The 16,474-nt window shown below is 32.1% G+C and overlaps 1 protein-coding gene across 1 annotated transcript in view; it reads left to right on the top strand.

Annotated features, from left to right (window-relative positions):
* Positions 1-15,147, top strand: part of SPOCK3 (SPARC (osteonectin), cwcv and kazal like domains proteoglycan 3) — a 504,243-nt gene extending 489,096 nt beyond the window's left edge. Inside the window, exons 8-11 of the mRNA XM_082727289.1 lie at positions 3,748-3,969; positions 7,814-7,876; positions 10,484-10,621; positions 13,426-15,147. Of these exons, the coding sequence (XP_082583415.1) occupies positions 3,748-3,969; positions 7,814-7,876; positions 10,484-10,621; positions 13,426-13,598 (596 nt within the window). The 3' untranslated portion in view covers positions 13,599-15,147. The remainder of the gene's footprint in view (positions 1-3,747; positions 3,970-7,813; positions 7,877-10,483; positions 10,622-13,425) is intronic.
* Positions 15,148-16,474: the final 1,327 nt, after the last annotated feature.

Genomic DNA, 16,474 nt, shown 5'->3' with positions numbered 1-16,474 from the left:
TATTTATTTTTGAGAGACAGAGAGGGAGAGAGAGACAGAGAGATTGCACGAGCAGGGGGAAAAATATAGGGGAAAACAGACTCTACTGAGCAAGGAGCCTAATGTGGAACTCAATCCCAGGACCCTGGCATCATGACCACTCTGAGTGAAAGCAGAGTCTTAACCAACTGAGCCACCCAGGTGCCCCAAGAGGATCAGTTCTATAAGCAGCTGGGTTGTTGTCAAAATTCAATTCCTTGTGACTCCTGGGTGCCTAAGCCAGTTAAGCATCTAAATCTTGATTTTAGCAAAGGTCATGATCTCAGGGCTTTGGGATTTGTTGCAAGGCCAGCTTTGCACCCAACACAGAGTCTGCTGGAGATTCTGTCTTGGGACTCTCCAACACACACACTCCCTGCTTGCTGTAGTTATAGAACTGAGTATTCTAATCCTTCTTGGCTAGTCCCAGATGCTAGACACCACCCACATTCCACCTTCAAAGCCACGTGTTTTGTTTTGTTTCTTTTTTTTTTTTCTTTCTTTCTTTCTTTTTTTTCTGTCTCATTTCTTTCTATTATCTGGGAGAATTTTCTCTTTGTCTCATTTCTGCCTATTAGCTGGGAGAACTTTTTCATCCTTAAGGTTTTATTTAATTAAATTGGGTTTATCCAAATAATCCACAATAATCTCCCAAATCAGCTGATTAATACACTTAATTCCATCTGCAAATTTAAGTCCCTTTAGTGATGTAATACCAAAAAGATCCAGGGATTAGAATGTGGACATCTTTGAGGGGCTATTATTTTGCCTACCACATAAACTAATAGTGGAAATTAAGTGGGAACAATAAAAATAGAAAAGCAACACATTTAATCCAAAACAGAACAGGAAAGGAGAAATAATAACAACAAATAATAAGAGGACAAATAAAAGAGGACAAATAAAATAACATCAATATGAAGGGTTTTTTTGGTTTTTTTTGTTTTGCTTAAGGTTTATTTATTTAGGACACTGGGTGGCTCAGTTGGTTAAGCGACTGCCTTCATCTCAAGTCATGATACCGGACTCCTGGGATCAAGTCCCACATCAGGCTCCCAGCTCTGCAGGGAGTTTGCTTCTCCCTCTGACCTTCTACCCTCTCACGCTCTCTCTTACTCACTCTCTCTCTCAAATAAATAAAATATTTTAAAAAATCTAAAAAAATATATTAATTTATTCATTGTAGAGAGAGAAAGAGAGAGAGCATGCACAAGTTGGGGAGGGGGCAGAGAGAGACCCCACAAACAGACTCCCTGATGAGTGCAGAGCCTGATTCAGAGCTCAATCACAAGACCCTGAGATAAGAGCTGAAACCAAGAGTGGGTTGCTTAATGGAGCAAGCCACCCAGTCCCCCCAATACCAGCATCAAGTTTTAAACACAATCATATTGATATAATATTAATGCCTATAGTCTAAACACTTTAATCAAAAGGCAGAGATTTTCAGACTTGGAAAAAAATGCAGTACTCAATGCTGTACTCTTTGTAATAAACTCTTGATATAGGGTTTCCTGGGTGGTACAAGACAGTTGAGTGTCAGACTACTAGTTTCACCTCAGGTCCTAATCTCAGGGTCCTGAGATTGAGCTTTCTGTGGAGCTCTAATGTAAGCATGGAGTCTGCTTGAGATTCTCTCTTCTTCTCCCTTTGCCTTCCCCACTCGTGCTTTCTCTTTCTCTAAAATAAATAAATAAATATTTATAAAAAGAAACTCTCAGTATAAAAAAATTATTTGAAAGTATAATAATAGGAATTCTAGTTATAAAGAAGTTAGAATAACTGTATGTAAGATAAAATAGGCTTCAGAAATTGGGTGAAAACTCTGTTTTTATTGTGATGACAGAAGTGAGCCTTCTACCTAGATCTAGAATTTTTTTTAAATTTTACATTGATCTTTCAGAAAATTCAAGAATTATATATATATAATAAATACAATAAATAATTATGCATACATGCATTATATTTGTTATATATATAGTGACTATGTGTGTGTGTGTGTGTGTGTGTGTGTGTGTGTGTGTATAGAGAGAGAGAAAGAGACTATGATAGTGTTATCCAAGAATTCTCAAACTTATCAATTAGTATGTACTGCTCTAAAAGTTCAAGACAGGAAACAACTTTTCCAAATTAATTTCATTTTATACTTGTAGCATCAACTAAATTAGATCATATTGAAAGTATATAATTTAAAATATTAAAATAATTTTATGTCTATTCCTTTTGTTACTTATGATTCTGATGACTCTTGTAACACAGTTTTGTGTCTAAACATATTATTCAAATAGCATAAACTCACTGTATTCTTGATCTTCAAGGTAACATAGAGATCATGTTTGAAAAATCTTCACATTATCTAGATATGAACATTAAAATCTAGATATAATGACTTAACCAAACAAGGTAGTGCCAGGACCTGGGCCAGTGACCTGAATGTAAATCAGATACCTTGATATTCTGGATCTAAAACATTATTACACTTCAACAAATTTATCATTCACCAGACATGCTCTCTGCAAGAATTTAATTTCTTTTTGAAAGGTAAACTCGTAGTTCTATTGTGTTTAAAATTTATTAAACATATGTGTATGTTTCAATTATTTATACACCTTGGAATATAAAAAGTATTTATCAAAATAGGTTATATACTAGAATATAAAATTAACTGCATGTGAGAATTTCATTCATAAACGGTTAAACTACTCTTCAACCCCTGCTGTTGAAGATTAAATTCTTTGAATATTCAGTTTTCAAAAAGTCTCCACAATTCCAAGCACATTCTCTTTTTCACACCAGTTAGGGTTATTATTTAACTTTCACTTGTAATGAAGGGAAAGTAGCAAATAAAACAGCAAGTGGTCTACCAAAATACCTGTTAAAGCTGATTTAAACCTGACAAAGACTAGTTGAAAGTAAATTTTTAAATTATGCTTCGAAACATTGACATTGCTTGTAATGCTATTTAGGACATGGAACTTTACTGGGTGGGGCCTGTGGCTTATCCAGAGAAACCCACACTTCAGCAGTTTGCACCTTGGATGCCAACCCAGTCTGACATCCCTCTGTATCTGTGCTTATCCAGTGCTCTCTACTGTCTCCCATTGTAGCATATTTGTAATTTTAAAAATTGCCTTGAGTGAAACAGAAGACAGAGTGCGTACCTGTGTAAATTACATGATGGTTATTTTTTGTCAGGATATGTTGTATTTGTGAAATACCACAATCACCATGGTTCCACAAAGATATAGAGCATTTGATGCTATTATTTATTATGTATTCACCTTACTTTCCTTAAAATTTTACTTTTCATAGATTTCCTTGGGATGAAGATGAATTATATTTCTTTATTAATAGGACATTATTATTCAGTAATACCTATATACATCTAAAAAGGCATTCATCATGACAACCTATTTATTAAGAAAAAGTTTGAACCCTCAAAAGAATGGAAATATATCTAATAAAATTACAGGAATAAGTGCCATTGAGTGAATGACTAATTACTACTAGCTACTTTATATTCTGGTTAATTAATCCTCATAACTATCCTGAAAGGTAGGTATTACCATCTCCACTTTACTTGGAAATGAATTACCCAAGATGAGTTTAAAGCCTTATTTCTGACTGTTAAGTAGGTGCTCTGACAGAAACTAACTATTACATTCCCTTATATTGCTTGCTGCTGATTGTGACTTCTGGATTTAGCTAATTATTTTCTATCTTTGCCTTTAGGATTTGATACCAGTATTTTGCCAATTTGCAAGGATTCACTTGGCTGGATGTTTAATAGACTTGATACAAACTATGACCTTCTACTGGACCAGTCAGAGCTCGGAAGCATTTACCTTGATAAGAATGAACAGTGTACCAAGGCATTCTTCAACTCTTGTGACACATACAAGGACAGTTTGATATCTAACAATGAATGGTGCTACTGCTTCCAGAGACAGCAAGGTAAAAGATGAGACACCTACTGATACAGATAGTTGACCTGCATGTCACATTTTATCTATTTCTTCATGATTTAAAAAAAAAAAAGTACATTTTACCCCATTCATTTTAGTAGATATTTTTCTCATTAGAGTGTTTAATAAAGGAGCAAATAAGCAGCATATTAAACAAAATAACTCTGCTAGGGATACAAAACATGCTAAACAAGATGAAAAATAGTAATTAATATTTCATATTAATGCACTTCATTACAGTTTCCATTATGAACCACCAAGAAGCACATAGAGATAGGAGAACATAGATATTAAAAGTAATCATTAAAATTAATTTGCTATCTGCTTTCCCCATGGTGTAAAATAAATGGTTTTTTTATCACTATACTGTGGAGTTTTAATGTTCTATTTTGTGATCTTATTAAATGAGCTGAATGAACCACTGCATTCACCATAAAGTTATTTTTACTCATTTGATTTTAAAATGACTTGGCCTTCAAACTTTTAAAAATAACTTAGCTTTGTAAAAATTCACTAGCAAGGAAAGTACCTTGATTCTCTGGAAGAGGCAAGGTAACTGAAGGAGTTGGGGTGATGCTAGTTCTTTAGGCATCCTTCTTTACAGGGAAATGCAATGTAACATTGAAACCATGCTTACACAATCAATCTAAGGGTGATTAGAATTAAGCTAAGAGAAGAAGAACCAAAAAAAACCTCACGTTATGATAAAATTTACAGAAACTATGGAAAAATGGTACGTGTAATTTTGATGCTAACTTAAAAAAAAACTGGGAATTAGTCTAACCTCATTTTTAAAATTCTTGATGGCTAAGAGAATGTACAAGTTACTTAAAACTGTTTTAGTTATGAAAAGCTAACACCTTATGTAGGGACTTTTACTATCTTAATTACCTCTCCACATATTAGTAATAGTTTAGTAACTAGAGATGAAAGGATTATCCATAAATTGATTAGCAGTGAATCAATAGCAGTATCTGTAGAGTAGTTTAACTACTTATAAATAATTTTAAATAAGGTTTAAAACTAGATTTTCTTTATTAAAATACTTTAAATCACACACACACACATACACACACACACTGTTGATTTTATTATTGCATATTTGCTTACTAGGCAATTGCCACTTCAAAAAACCTACATGATAGTTTTAACGAGCAGTGTGCATTTAAATCAACTAAAGAATAGAAAAGCAAATACTGGTAAAATACTATAAAAGATATGTGGTCTTTTCATGATGTTATTTCAGTCAATTTTTTTAGTATTATGATGGCCATGTTTAGTGTTTATTCATGAACTTTTAAAAATATTATGAAAAATTCTGGAAGTTTCTTCTACAGAAATGAATACTTTCATTTTGAAACATTTGTGCATTTTGCAGCTGTATTTGTAGAACTGATTAAAGGTACCCAAAAAAAAATTTTGCTTTATATACTTTACATTTATTAAGCAGTATTCCCCAAAGGGCTAAAAACTTTATAGTCACATGAAAATCTTCTCTGAAATCATTTAATACATGTATTAATTTAAAAAATGTGTCTGAGCAAGTGAAAGGATGTATACATCTTCCCCAAAGTTTGGAGAATTTGGCTAATTATGCTTACTACTTTAATATGCTAGAAAATGTTACAAAAGCTCTGTCAATAAGAATAATAGTAAGAGTTAGCTCATTAATTAATTTCATGAAAAATAATAACAATTTAGCTCATTAATTAATTTCATCAAAAATAATAACAATTTATTTAAAAACATTTTTTCAAATGTTTCACCTTAGAGAGTGTTTTTCCTCATTATTTATTCAATAAAACAAATTCCTTTGCTGTAATTGGAGAGATATATAGCATATTTGACTATATGTTAGAGTAATATATATGATATATAAACACAAAATATATAAGTAATAGTTAATATATACACAAATATCTTTGCAACTTATTTTAAATGATAGTTGAAATCTTAATTAAGCATTCCAAGTATACCTAAGTTAAAGGCCAGACAGAACTGTCTTATAAATAATAAGAGAAATATTTCAAAATTAAATACTATGTGTAGATAAACAGCTGAATCTGTCGTGATTTTTTTTGAAATCTTTTCAGCTCCGGTCATGATCCCAGAGTCCTGGTATGGAGCCCCACATGGGGCTCTCTGCTCAACAGGGAGCCTGCTTCCTCCTCCTCCTCTTTCTCTGCCTGTCTCTGTCTACTTGTGATCTCCGTCTGTCAAATAAATAAAAAAATCTTTAAAAAAATTTTTTTTATTTATTTGTCAGAGGCAGAGAGAGGAGCACAGGCAGACAGAGTGGCAGGCAGAGGTAGAGGGAGAAGCAGGCTCCCTGCCAAGCAAGGAGACCAATGTGGGACTCCATCCCAGGATGCTTGGATGGTGACCTGAGCCGAATGCAGCTGCTTAATGAACTGAGCCACCCAGGCGTCCCCATTTTTTAAATTAAGTTTTTCTACTTTAATTCCAGTATAGTTAACATACAGTATTATATTCGTTTTAGGTGTACAATATGCTGAGTCATCAAATCTATACATTACTCAGGGCTCATCATGATAAGTGCACTCTTTAATCCCCACCCCCTATTTTCCCCATCCTTCCAACCACCTTCCCTTTGGTAATGCTCAGTTTGTTCTCTGTAGTTAAAATCTGTTTCTTATTTTGTCTCTCTCTCTCAAAAAAATTACTTTTTCTCCACATTTTAGATTTCCCAAGGAAAAAACTTGTTGGTCTTATAAATTTTAATTATAAAATATATATTAAGCACTTTGTCTCATTTCCTCATTACACTCTTACATGCAAATTTAATAACTGGATATTATAAAATTAGTGTAATGCTTTTTAAATTATTTCAGTTATCTATACATTAACTTTTCCCTAAAAAGTTGTAGTATAGAAAAATAGGAACTAGTTTATTGGCTTGCTTTTTCAATAATTTATGATGCATTATCATACAACAAGTTTTAGAAAATGACCTAAAATACATTGACTTGCTTGAATATTATAAATTAGAAAATATATTTATTATATAAGAATATATATAATTATATATATTTATATTTATATATTTATACCAGGCTACATTTTTTCTATTTAGAATTTTGTATTTCTCTGAAAATATTCTCCTTTAAGTGGTTGAGTTTGAAAAAAGAGTCATGCTTAATTTTAAATTTAAGTTTTTTTTTAAAGTTGGCATATCAGAAATTATGGTATGTTATGTTTTATTTCCACATTACATGCATACTTGAAGCATCTAGATGAAACTAAAAAGACTAAAGCCTGTCAGCATTATTCAGGATCAAAATTTGTAATAGTATGTCTGATATAACTAGAAAGAGCATTGACTTTTTTTAGATTACTTTTTAAATGTAAATCTACTTCTCTGTATCATAGAGACTGTTTTAAATGAGGGAGAAACATAATCAGTTAATTGTTTGGTCATTAGTCCATCAGTTGGAGTTACATTGCTGGGTTGATTGACCCTTTAAAAGTAAATGATAAGAACCATTGTCCATCATATGAGTATTTTATATCATTTTTTTTCTCATCCAATTTGGTCTCTCTACAGGAAATCAAGGTATTCTAGTATCAGAAATTAGGAAAGCCATTCTCTCTCTCTCTCTCTCTCCTCTGTCCCTATGTCTCTGACTTTCTTTCTCAGTGTATACAGATAGATACACATCTGCGATCTATATCTATGTAATCTATAAAAGAAATTGATATATAATATGTTTCTTTTTAAGCCATGTAAAGACCAACATAAGTCTGATAACATAGAAATTATACTTCTTTGTTTAACTATAATCCTTGAAGTAACATTTTTAATGTCACTGCAGACCCACCTTGCCAGACGGAGCTCAGCAATATTCAGAAGCGGCAAGGGGTAAAGAAGCTCCTAGGTGAGTAATAGATCATTCTTCTGAAGCCTTTATTGCTTACATAAATAACCCCAGGGAAACAGCAACATAAAATCAATATTAATCCAACAAAGATAGACGACACTAAATTTCAGTAACAAAATTTATGAAGTTTTTGAAAGCCATTAAACTTACTTTTATTATCTTACCTATTGAAAGATATTATGTCTGTTTTATTACCCTAATATAATGTTCATTTTGAAAGTTATTAAGTGAAAAAGAGATTTAAACAATGCTAAAGTTAAAGCATCAGCAGAAACTTTAATCCTAATTCTATTGTTAACAATTCAAGAACAATGGCATGCATATATAGAGAGAGAGACAGACAGACAGACAGGGACAGAGAGAGAGAGAAATGGGTGAAAGATGGATAAAAGTATCCCATGAGTACCTCAGGGAAATTCAAAAGACTTTCTGTTTTTCCTCAGGACTTTTTACTAACTTACTTTTAGCAAATAAATATATATGTACTAGATACTTGATAACAAATTTCACTCAGAGCCTTAAAATGTTAGAACAGTCAAGATTATTAAGGGGTTTAGGAGAAGGGGGTGGGATTATGGACATTGGGGAGGGTATGTGCTTTGGTGAGTGCTGTGAAGTATGTAAACCTGGTGATTCACAGACCTGTACCCCTGGGGATAAAAATATATGTTTATAAAAAATAAAAAATTATATTAAAAAAAAGATTATTAAGTGATTATTTATGATTATTTTGTTTATTCTTTTAGACATACAATTTTTAAATAAACTCTTTTTTCAGGCAATTTTAAATAAATTTTACAAAGTTAGTTTGCCTGCATAGTTTGCATACATCCTTTATTCAGCCTCTCCCAAAGTTACCATCTTACTATATCAAACAGCCATTGTCTATTTGTTAAGTCTAAGAAATAAACATTGTTATAATTCTATTTATTAAGACTTACACTTTATTTGTATTTCACCAGTCTTCCCACTGAAGTCCTTTTTCTATTTTAGGATCCAATGCAGAATGCCACGTATGCGATGTTTTTGTTTTTGTTTTTTTCCCCATATATGTTAATGCCCTTGAGTATTTAATGGCACATAATTTTATAATGTTTTTGAGTCTGATTATTATGACATGCTATCTTTGTAATTACAATATTGTGTGTTTAGATGAGTTTTTTATATTACTTGAAAATCCATAGTTCAAAATGAAAAGGCTAATTCTTTTTGTTATAAAGCATTTTTAGATGTGAGGAATACCAGTGATAAAATCACAATGTGTCATGTTTCTTTTAGCTATGTTACAAAATTCATATCATACCACAGTCCAAAAGTGAAATAATACATTCATGCATAGCTTTCTTTGTTTCCACAAAGCAAAGTTTATCCATGTACAATAGGAAAAGACATTGAAATTCAGTTGAAAATATTTTAGATTTGATCAAGGATTAAAATTCAGGATTTAATTATTTGAAGTTAACAAATAAAAACATATTTAGTGCTCATTAATGTCTACTTCATTGAAAAACCAAATCTTTCAAAAGATTTACAATTTTAAAATTAAATTATTTATATATCAGAATTTTGGCATTTTTTAAAGAGATAAAATTATGATCCCATGTGCTTAGGAGACTAAATGAATTGAAAGAATTTCATGTTTTATCAACTTATTCTGCACTTTTTTTTTTTTTTCTTTCACTAGATAACTTTAATGTGTCTGGTCACTGAAGAAAAAAAAAAAAAGTCAAGAAAGACAAGAAAATTTTCTACTCTCCTAAATCTTACATTGTTGTATTGATGTAAACATTGAAGAAAGTGAATTCACTTCTAAATTATCAGTTAAATGTTTATCATTAGCAATGTGCCAGATACTATGTTAAGTATTATAGATGTGAAAATAAATGTCTGTTTTTCCCACTAGATTGACTTTGAGTTGTTAATACAACAATCAAAACCAAGAGAATCTAAAATTCCCAATATAGAGGATATCACAGTATAGCAGTGGGAGCAAGCAATAATAAACTACACACACAGACATGCACACACAGTTGAAGTATATCAGAAATCCTCTAGCTTAAAAGAAGGCTTCATATAACTGGTCATATTTAAGTCAAATCTTAAAATGTAAGGGGGAGGGAGGGTGGATGGATTCCAGATGAGAAAAAGATAAATACAAAGATCAAGCAGTATTGAATTTGGGGAAAACAGCCTGATGTGGACGGAAAGAGCTTGGAATATATGAATGAAAATTTGGGAAAATGAAAGTAAAATCTTAGCAGCGATGATGGTAAAGGGTTTGATATGCCATGCTGAGTGGACTGGATGATGTAATACACATGGTGTTAACTAGGTTCTAATTCTGTATTATGCCTCTGAGAACAATACCCTTTGCAGAATGAGAAAGAGGAATAGTAAATGTGCTTAACAAAAGAAACAATGGCCTGCTCCATGATAGCAGTGACCTTACCTATTTTGTTCAACATGAATCATTAGTTCATAACCTGGAGTGGAAACTCCATGTGTGTGTATGTCTTGAGTGAATTAATGCATAATTGGTGACCATCAAAAAAGGAACACAATTTATTTATAATCTCTGTGTGTGTGTGTGTGTGTGCTTCACAGGACAGTACATCCCCCTATGTGATGAAGATGGTTACTACAAGCCAACACAATGCCATGGCAGTGTCGGACAGTGCTGGTGTGTTGACAGATATGGAAATGAAGTAATGGGATCCAGAACAAATGGTGTTGCAGATTGTGGTAAGAAGAAGGGTTATTTAGTAATTTCTCAAGCACTGGATAAGTTCTTAAGACTCTCGTTCATTTGTTCAAGCGCTTAATGAGGACATACTCTATGCAAAGAATAGCAAATATATGGGGGGAGGCATGACAGAAAGAGTCACTTCTAGCATAGGAAAAACTTGCATAAATAATAAATGGAATAGCACAACTCAGATATTTTAAGGTTCTTTTCACTACTTCAAACACAGAAAGGATATTAAATACCTTCTGTTTTTTTCTCAAGTAAGGAGGACTCTTGTCCCACTCTATTCCAGGTCAGCTAACCCTAGTGTGTGCCTTGTCCCCATATGACACCCTTCTGTCTGTGTACCTTTGAAGAAATTGACTTAGAGAGTATTCAGGCAAACTTGCAAAAGAAAAGCTAACATTTTAAGAGTAAAAGACCATCAGTTGAAGCTATCTGAGCATACTTCTTTATATTTGGATGGAAAAAATATAGTTTAAATGTTTGAAGGGTAAATTATAATTAATATTCTAATTCTTTTTATGAACATGATATTATATATAGACCTAAAAATAATATGAGTTAAATTGATCATCCCATACATGTATTTTAGAGTCTTAAATGCAGTATCTTTTTTGCTTCACAAAATATTTTTTCAAAATGCAAATTCCAAATGAGTATTTTTGTTTGTACAATGGTAGTTTTCATTAAAAAGTCATTTAGTTGTACATACACAAAAACACAACATGCACACTCACATGCTCGTGCACACAAGGATGTACTAGGAATTAATGGGTTGTGTCTTAATTAATATACATGACCAAAAATGAAAATAAAGTACTTGGTTAGTCTTGTATTTTAGATAATGTTTAGTTGTCTCCTTTATGCAATTAAAAAATAAATATTTTATTTATGAGAGAGAGAGTAGAAGGAGGGTGTGGAAGAGTAGAGGGAGAGGGAGAGGCAGACTCCCTGCTGAGCAAAGAGCCCAAGGCCAGGTTTGATCCAAGGACCCTGGGATCACGAACTAAGCCAGAGGCAGACACTTAACTGACTGAGCCACCCAAGTGCCCATCTTTTATGCAATTTTTAAACTGACAGACTGTGATTGTTTAAAAAATAGAAATGGTTAACTATATAAAGGAATCCCGTGTAGTGCTTAAATGCCTGTTCTGCCCTTATTTATTCCATAATATTTTTAATAGATTGGTTTTGGTTTTCTAGCTCCTGTTATTAGATTTAAGTAGGAAGAAGTAGTATTTAGTACACACCTAACATAACTTCACACATAAAGTATCTTCATAACATGTAGTTTAAGATGGTCACATTATTAATTACAACAAATATCACTGATGCCCATAAAAAGGTTTTTATGATGTAATAAGTTATATTGGAGATGAATTCAATGGGTGAGCAGAGAAACTGTTTTGAGAACATAACTTCTGAGTTTTCTTAGCATGTTGAAATTATTAAGAAGAAGCATGAGGAAGAAGAATAAGAATAACATTGTCCTCACATAAAATATGGATTTTAAAGTGTCATATTGTGATATCAATTTATAAATACTGGATTACATTAATAGGATTTGTTCTAAATATTTTTTAAAGTACTGAATTAGCTATGTTAGTTTTCTAATGCTATTGTAATAAATTTCCATACATTTATTGACTTAAAACACACAGATGTATTACCTTACAGTTTTATATGTCAGAAGGCCAACATGGGTCTTCTTGAACTAAACATCATCTCCATACTTTCTAGAGGCTCTAGAGGAGAATCTGTTTCCTTGCCTTTTCCACCTTCTATAGGCAGTTCACATTTGGCTCATTGGACCCTTTCCTCCAACTTCAAAACTAGCAACGTTGCATCTCTCTGACTCTATCTGGGAAAGGTTCTTTGGTTTTAAGGATGCACTTGATCACCTGAGCCCACTGAATAACCAAGAATAATCTCCTCATCTCAAGGTCCTTAATTTAATCACATCTACAAAGCCCTTTACACCATTTAAGTTTATACTCACAGTTTCAGCAATTAGGAAATGATTATCTTTAGGGAACAATTATTTTGCTTACTACACTAGTGGAAGAAATTTATTTATTTATTTTTATAAATTTCAGTGTTTCACATGGACCTCTAGAAAAACTGGGTTGAGATCAATATTACTGAACTGAAGAATTTTCACATCAGATACCATTATTCTGCTTTTTAGCACACAAATTTCAGCAAATGATAGAGAGTTGATTTTTTTAAAATATTTTATTTATTTATTTAATAGACAGATCACAGGTAGGCAGAGAAGCAGGCAGAGAGAGAGGAAGGGAAGCAAGCTCCCTGCAGGCAGAGAACCCGATGTGGGGCTCGATCCCAGGACCCTGGGACCATGACCTGAGCTGAAGGCAGAGGCTTTAACCCACTGAGCCACCCAGGCACCCCTAGAGAATGGATTTTTCCTTATCTTTGCTAAATAAGCTAAAAAGCAAAGTAAAATTTTATTAATTTGCTTAATTTTCCTTTTTTTAAAGATTTTATGTATTTGTCAGAGAGAGAAGGAGAAAGAGGGCAAGCATAAGCAGGGGGAGAGGTAAGCAGAAGGAAAAGCAGAAGGAAAAGTAGGCTCTCCACTGAGCAAGAACCCCCAATGCAGGACATGATCCCAGAATTCTGGGATCATAACCTGAGCCAAAGAAAGATGCTTAACAGACTCAGCCACCCAGGCATCCCTAATTTGCTTAATTTTCATCACAATTTCATATCCCCCACAAATTATCCCACTACTCAAATAACATTAATAATAATAATGCTTACTTTTTTCCCAAAGCTATTGATTTTGAGATCTCTGGAGATTTTGCAAGTGGAGATTTCCATGAATGGACTGATGATGAAGATGACGAAGACGATATTATGAATGATGAAGATGAAATTGAAGATGATGATGAGGATGAAGGGGATGATGATGATGATGATGGTGATGATCATGATGGATACATCTGATTGATGAGAGCTGAAATCAATAAAATCTACATTTCTATTATTTACAAAGTGATAACCTATTGAGAATGACCTTCTTGCCCCAAAATAAAATGATTCTAAAACTCACATATATTTTGTATAATTATTTCAAATATTGGAGCTAATGTCATAGAACTTTATGTTTAAATAAAAATCATTTACTTTGAGTTTTTATATGCCTTAGAGAAAAAGAAAACATATATCAAGTCTAGCCAGGCAAAAGAAAGTGAGGAAGATCTACTGATAAAAACAAGAAGTTTTCATAAAAACAATCTATATACATCTCCCACAAATAAAAAAACAACCAGTGCTCAAGGTTGTATACATTATTTTTCTGAGAGTCTAAGTTGAATTTACAGGAACTTATTTGTGGCCTAGGCCCCAAGGATTTTATAAAAATAAGCATGACCTTAATTGCTATTCCAAAGTAGCATCTTCCCAAATCTACAGTGAATGAGGGGATACCACAGGGTAAGAAAAACAGTGAGAAGTGTAGAGTCCTCCATCGTGTTTACATTAATAGTGATGCTTTCAATTATGACATTATTCTGGATACTAGGATATTTTACAAAATGGCAAGTACAGAAAACCATGGATTCTGAAAGTTAAAACCTTAGTTATCCTTTCTAATTTTTATTTTAATTTGGATAGCATTCTCATGTAGATTTTTTTATACTCTTAAACAGCATAGTTTCTTTACCTTTCTAGATTTCTTTATCTTTCTGACCAGCAATTTAGGGTGCAGAATTTAAAGGAGGAAGACAAAAGGAAAGATTCATTTGAATCACATTTTCACAAAAGTTTTGTCATTTGCCTCAGTGTCAAATTTTAAAATCTCAATTCTTATTTTATTTCTTATTTTAGATAAAAATTTGCATTTAATCCTAGAATTATGCCATTTTTATTACTAGTGTTGCAACTTAGAGACCGTATTGTATGGTGCCTTGCAAAATAGAAATAGAAAGGTTTTAGCATGCATACCAATATAGGATATTAGGCAATATATAAGCACACCTAATTAACAAATTAATACCAGTAAAGGTACTGCTGCTGGAATGAAGAAAATGGAATATGTTTCTTTCTTTTTTTCTATTGTTACATAATTGCCATGTGGACTTGTTTATGATTATTGTGTAGAGTAGCATTAAGATTTAACTGTAACAAAAATTATGTTAATTGCTGTATTTAAGTTAGCATGTTAATTAATTGTGTAGACATTTTGACAAACCATCACTTTTAAGTATATCAGACCTATGGTTTTGTGCCCATAATACAAATGGAAAACCCTATTGAATGTTACACATCGGTATCATAATTTAAACAGTGGGTCAACTTTTCTCCCAATATACAATCCATTGAAGGTAAAATTGGTGAATTATTTCCATTTGATTTATACACACTAAAAAGTAAATTTTAATGTTGACTTTATGTAATATTTAAAGTACAATGCATTTTCTTTTTTATCGTTTATGTATAGTTTACAAAATAAAGAATCTTGTAACCAAATTAAACTGTTTCTTAATGATTTTCTGGGCTATAGATAGAAACATGAAGAGTTTTTAATATTTTCTTTGATTTTTTTTAAATGAATACATCACAAACTAGCTAGGAAAATTTTTTGAATTTTTGAATTTCAAAATCAGAGTTCTTGGCATCTTGGATATTGTTTTTCTGTATATGTTAAAAATAATTTTTGTATGTTCATTTAGTTTTTTCATTTGTCATAGAATTGCAAAGTAGATAATTTTTTGTTGTTGAGGCTATTATTTTTAAGCCTATTTTTATGATATCATATTTAAAATATTGAGCTAGACTTCTATAGTAGCAGCATTTTTGAAGAGGGATAGAATAACCATATGTACTTAACAAATGTATAAGAATTATACAATGAAACTTGTAGATGGTTGGAAGAGGACAAAAAAAACTTACAAATTCTAAATAAAAGTTTAGTAAATGGATTTAAAGAAACAAACATAGTGGCCTCAAAATTAAGCTTTTTACTTTTTTTTAATTAAACTATTTTTTAAAGCAACATTATCTTTCAGGCTCCCAGAGAAGCAACCAATTCAACAATAAATATAAAATTGAAAATATTTACCATATTAAACTTTTTTATAAAGTACATGTTTGTGTACAATATATATTTGTATATATGTTGTATATTGGTCTCATGATCATCACTTAATTCATTTTGTATATTTTAATTCAATACAACTATATTATTTATTTATTCCAAAAATATCAATATTGAGCACTGACTCTAACCTAGGCACTATTCTATGCATTGTATATTCATTGGTGAACAAAATCATTATGAAGTTAATATTCTAATGTGGAAGTTAGGTGATTCATTTAACCCTAGCCTATAACATAATATAATTTCATTCAGCCCTGGAAAAAATCCTATGGCTATTGTTCAAAAAACAATATATTTTGAAATCTTCAAAAGAATCCTTGATAAAGGATAAATCCTTTGATAAAGGATAAATCTTTGATAAAATCAAAAGTCTAAAGAAGGATTTTTGCCTAAAAATAATCAAATTACCTTAACATTTTGTGCTTTTGTGTAGTAGAGACAGCACACATCCAGTTTAAAAATGACAAGAACAGCAGGGCATCCTGGGTGGCTCAGTCAGTTAAGCATCTGCCTTTAGCTCAGGTCGTGATCCCATCATCCCGGAACATAGCCCCACATTGGGCTCCCAGCTTGGAGGGAAGCCTGCTTCTCCCTCTCCCCTTCACCCCCCACCTTGCTTTTTATTTTGATGAAATCCCAAAAGTTCATTTCTACTTTTGTTTCCCCTGCATTTGGAGACATGTCTTAAAAGAAGTTGCAGTGGCTGATGTTGAAGAAGTTA

Source organism: Mustela nivalis (assembly GCF_964662115.1).
Source record: "Mustela nivalis genome assembly, chromosome: 4".
In the NCBI taxonomy this organism is placed as follows: domain Eukaryota; kingdom Metazoa; phylum Chordata; class Mammalia; order Carnivora; family Mustelidae; genus Mustela; species Mustela nivalis.
Note: the sequence above shows the minus strand (reverse complement) of the source record. Positions and strands in the feature narration are given on the sequence as shown.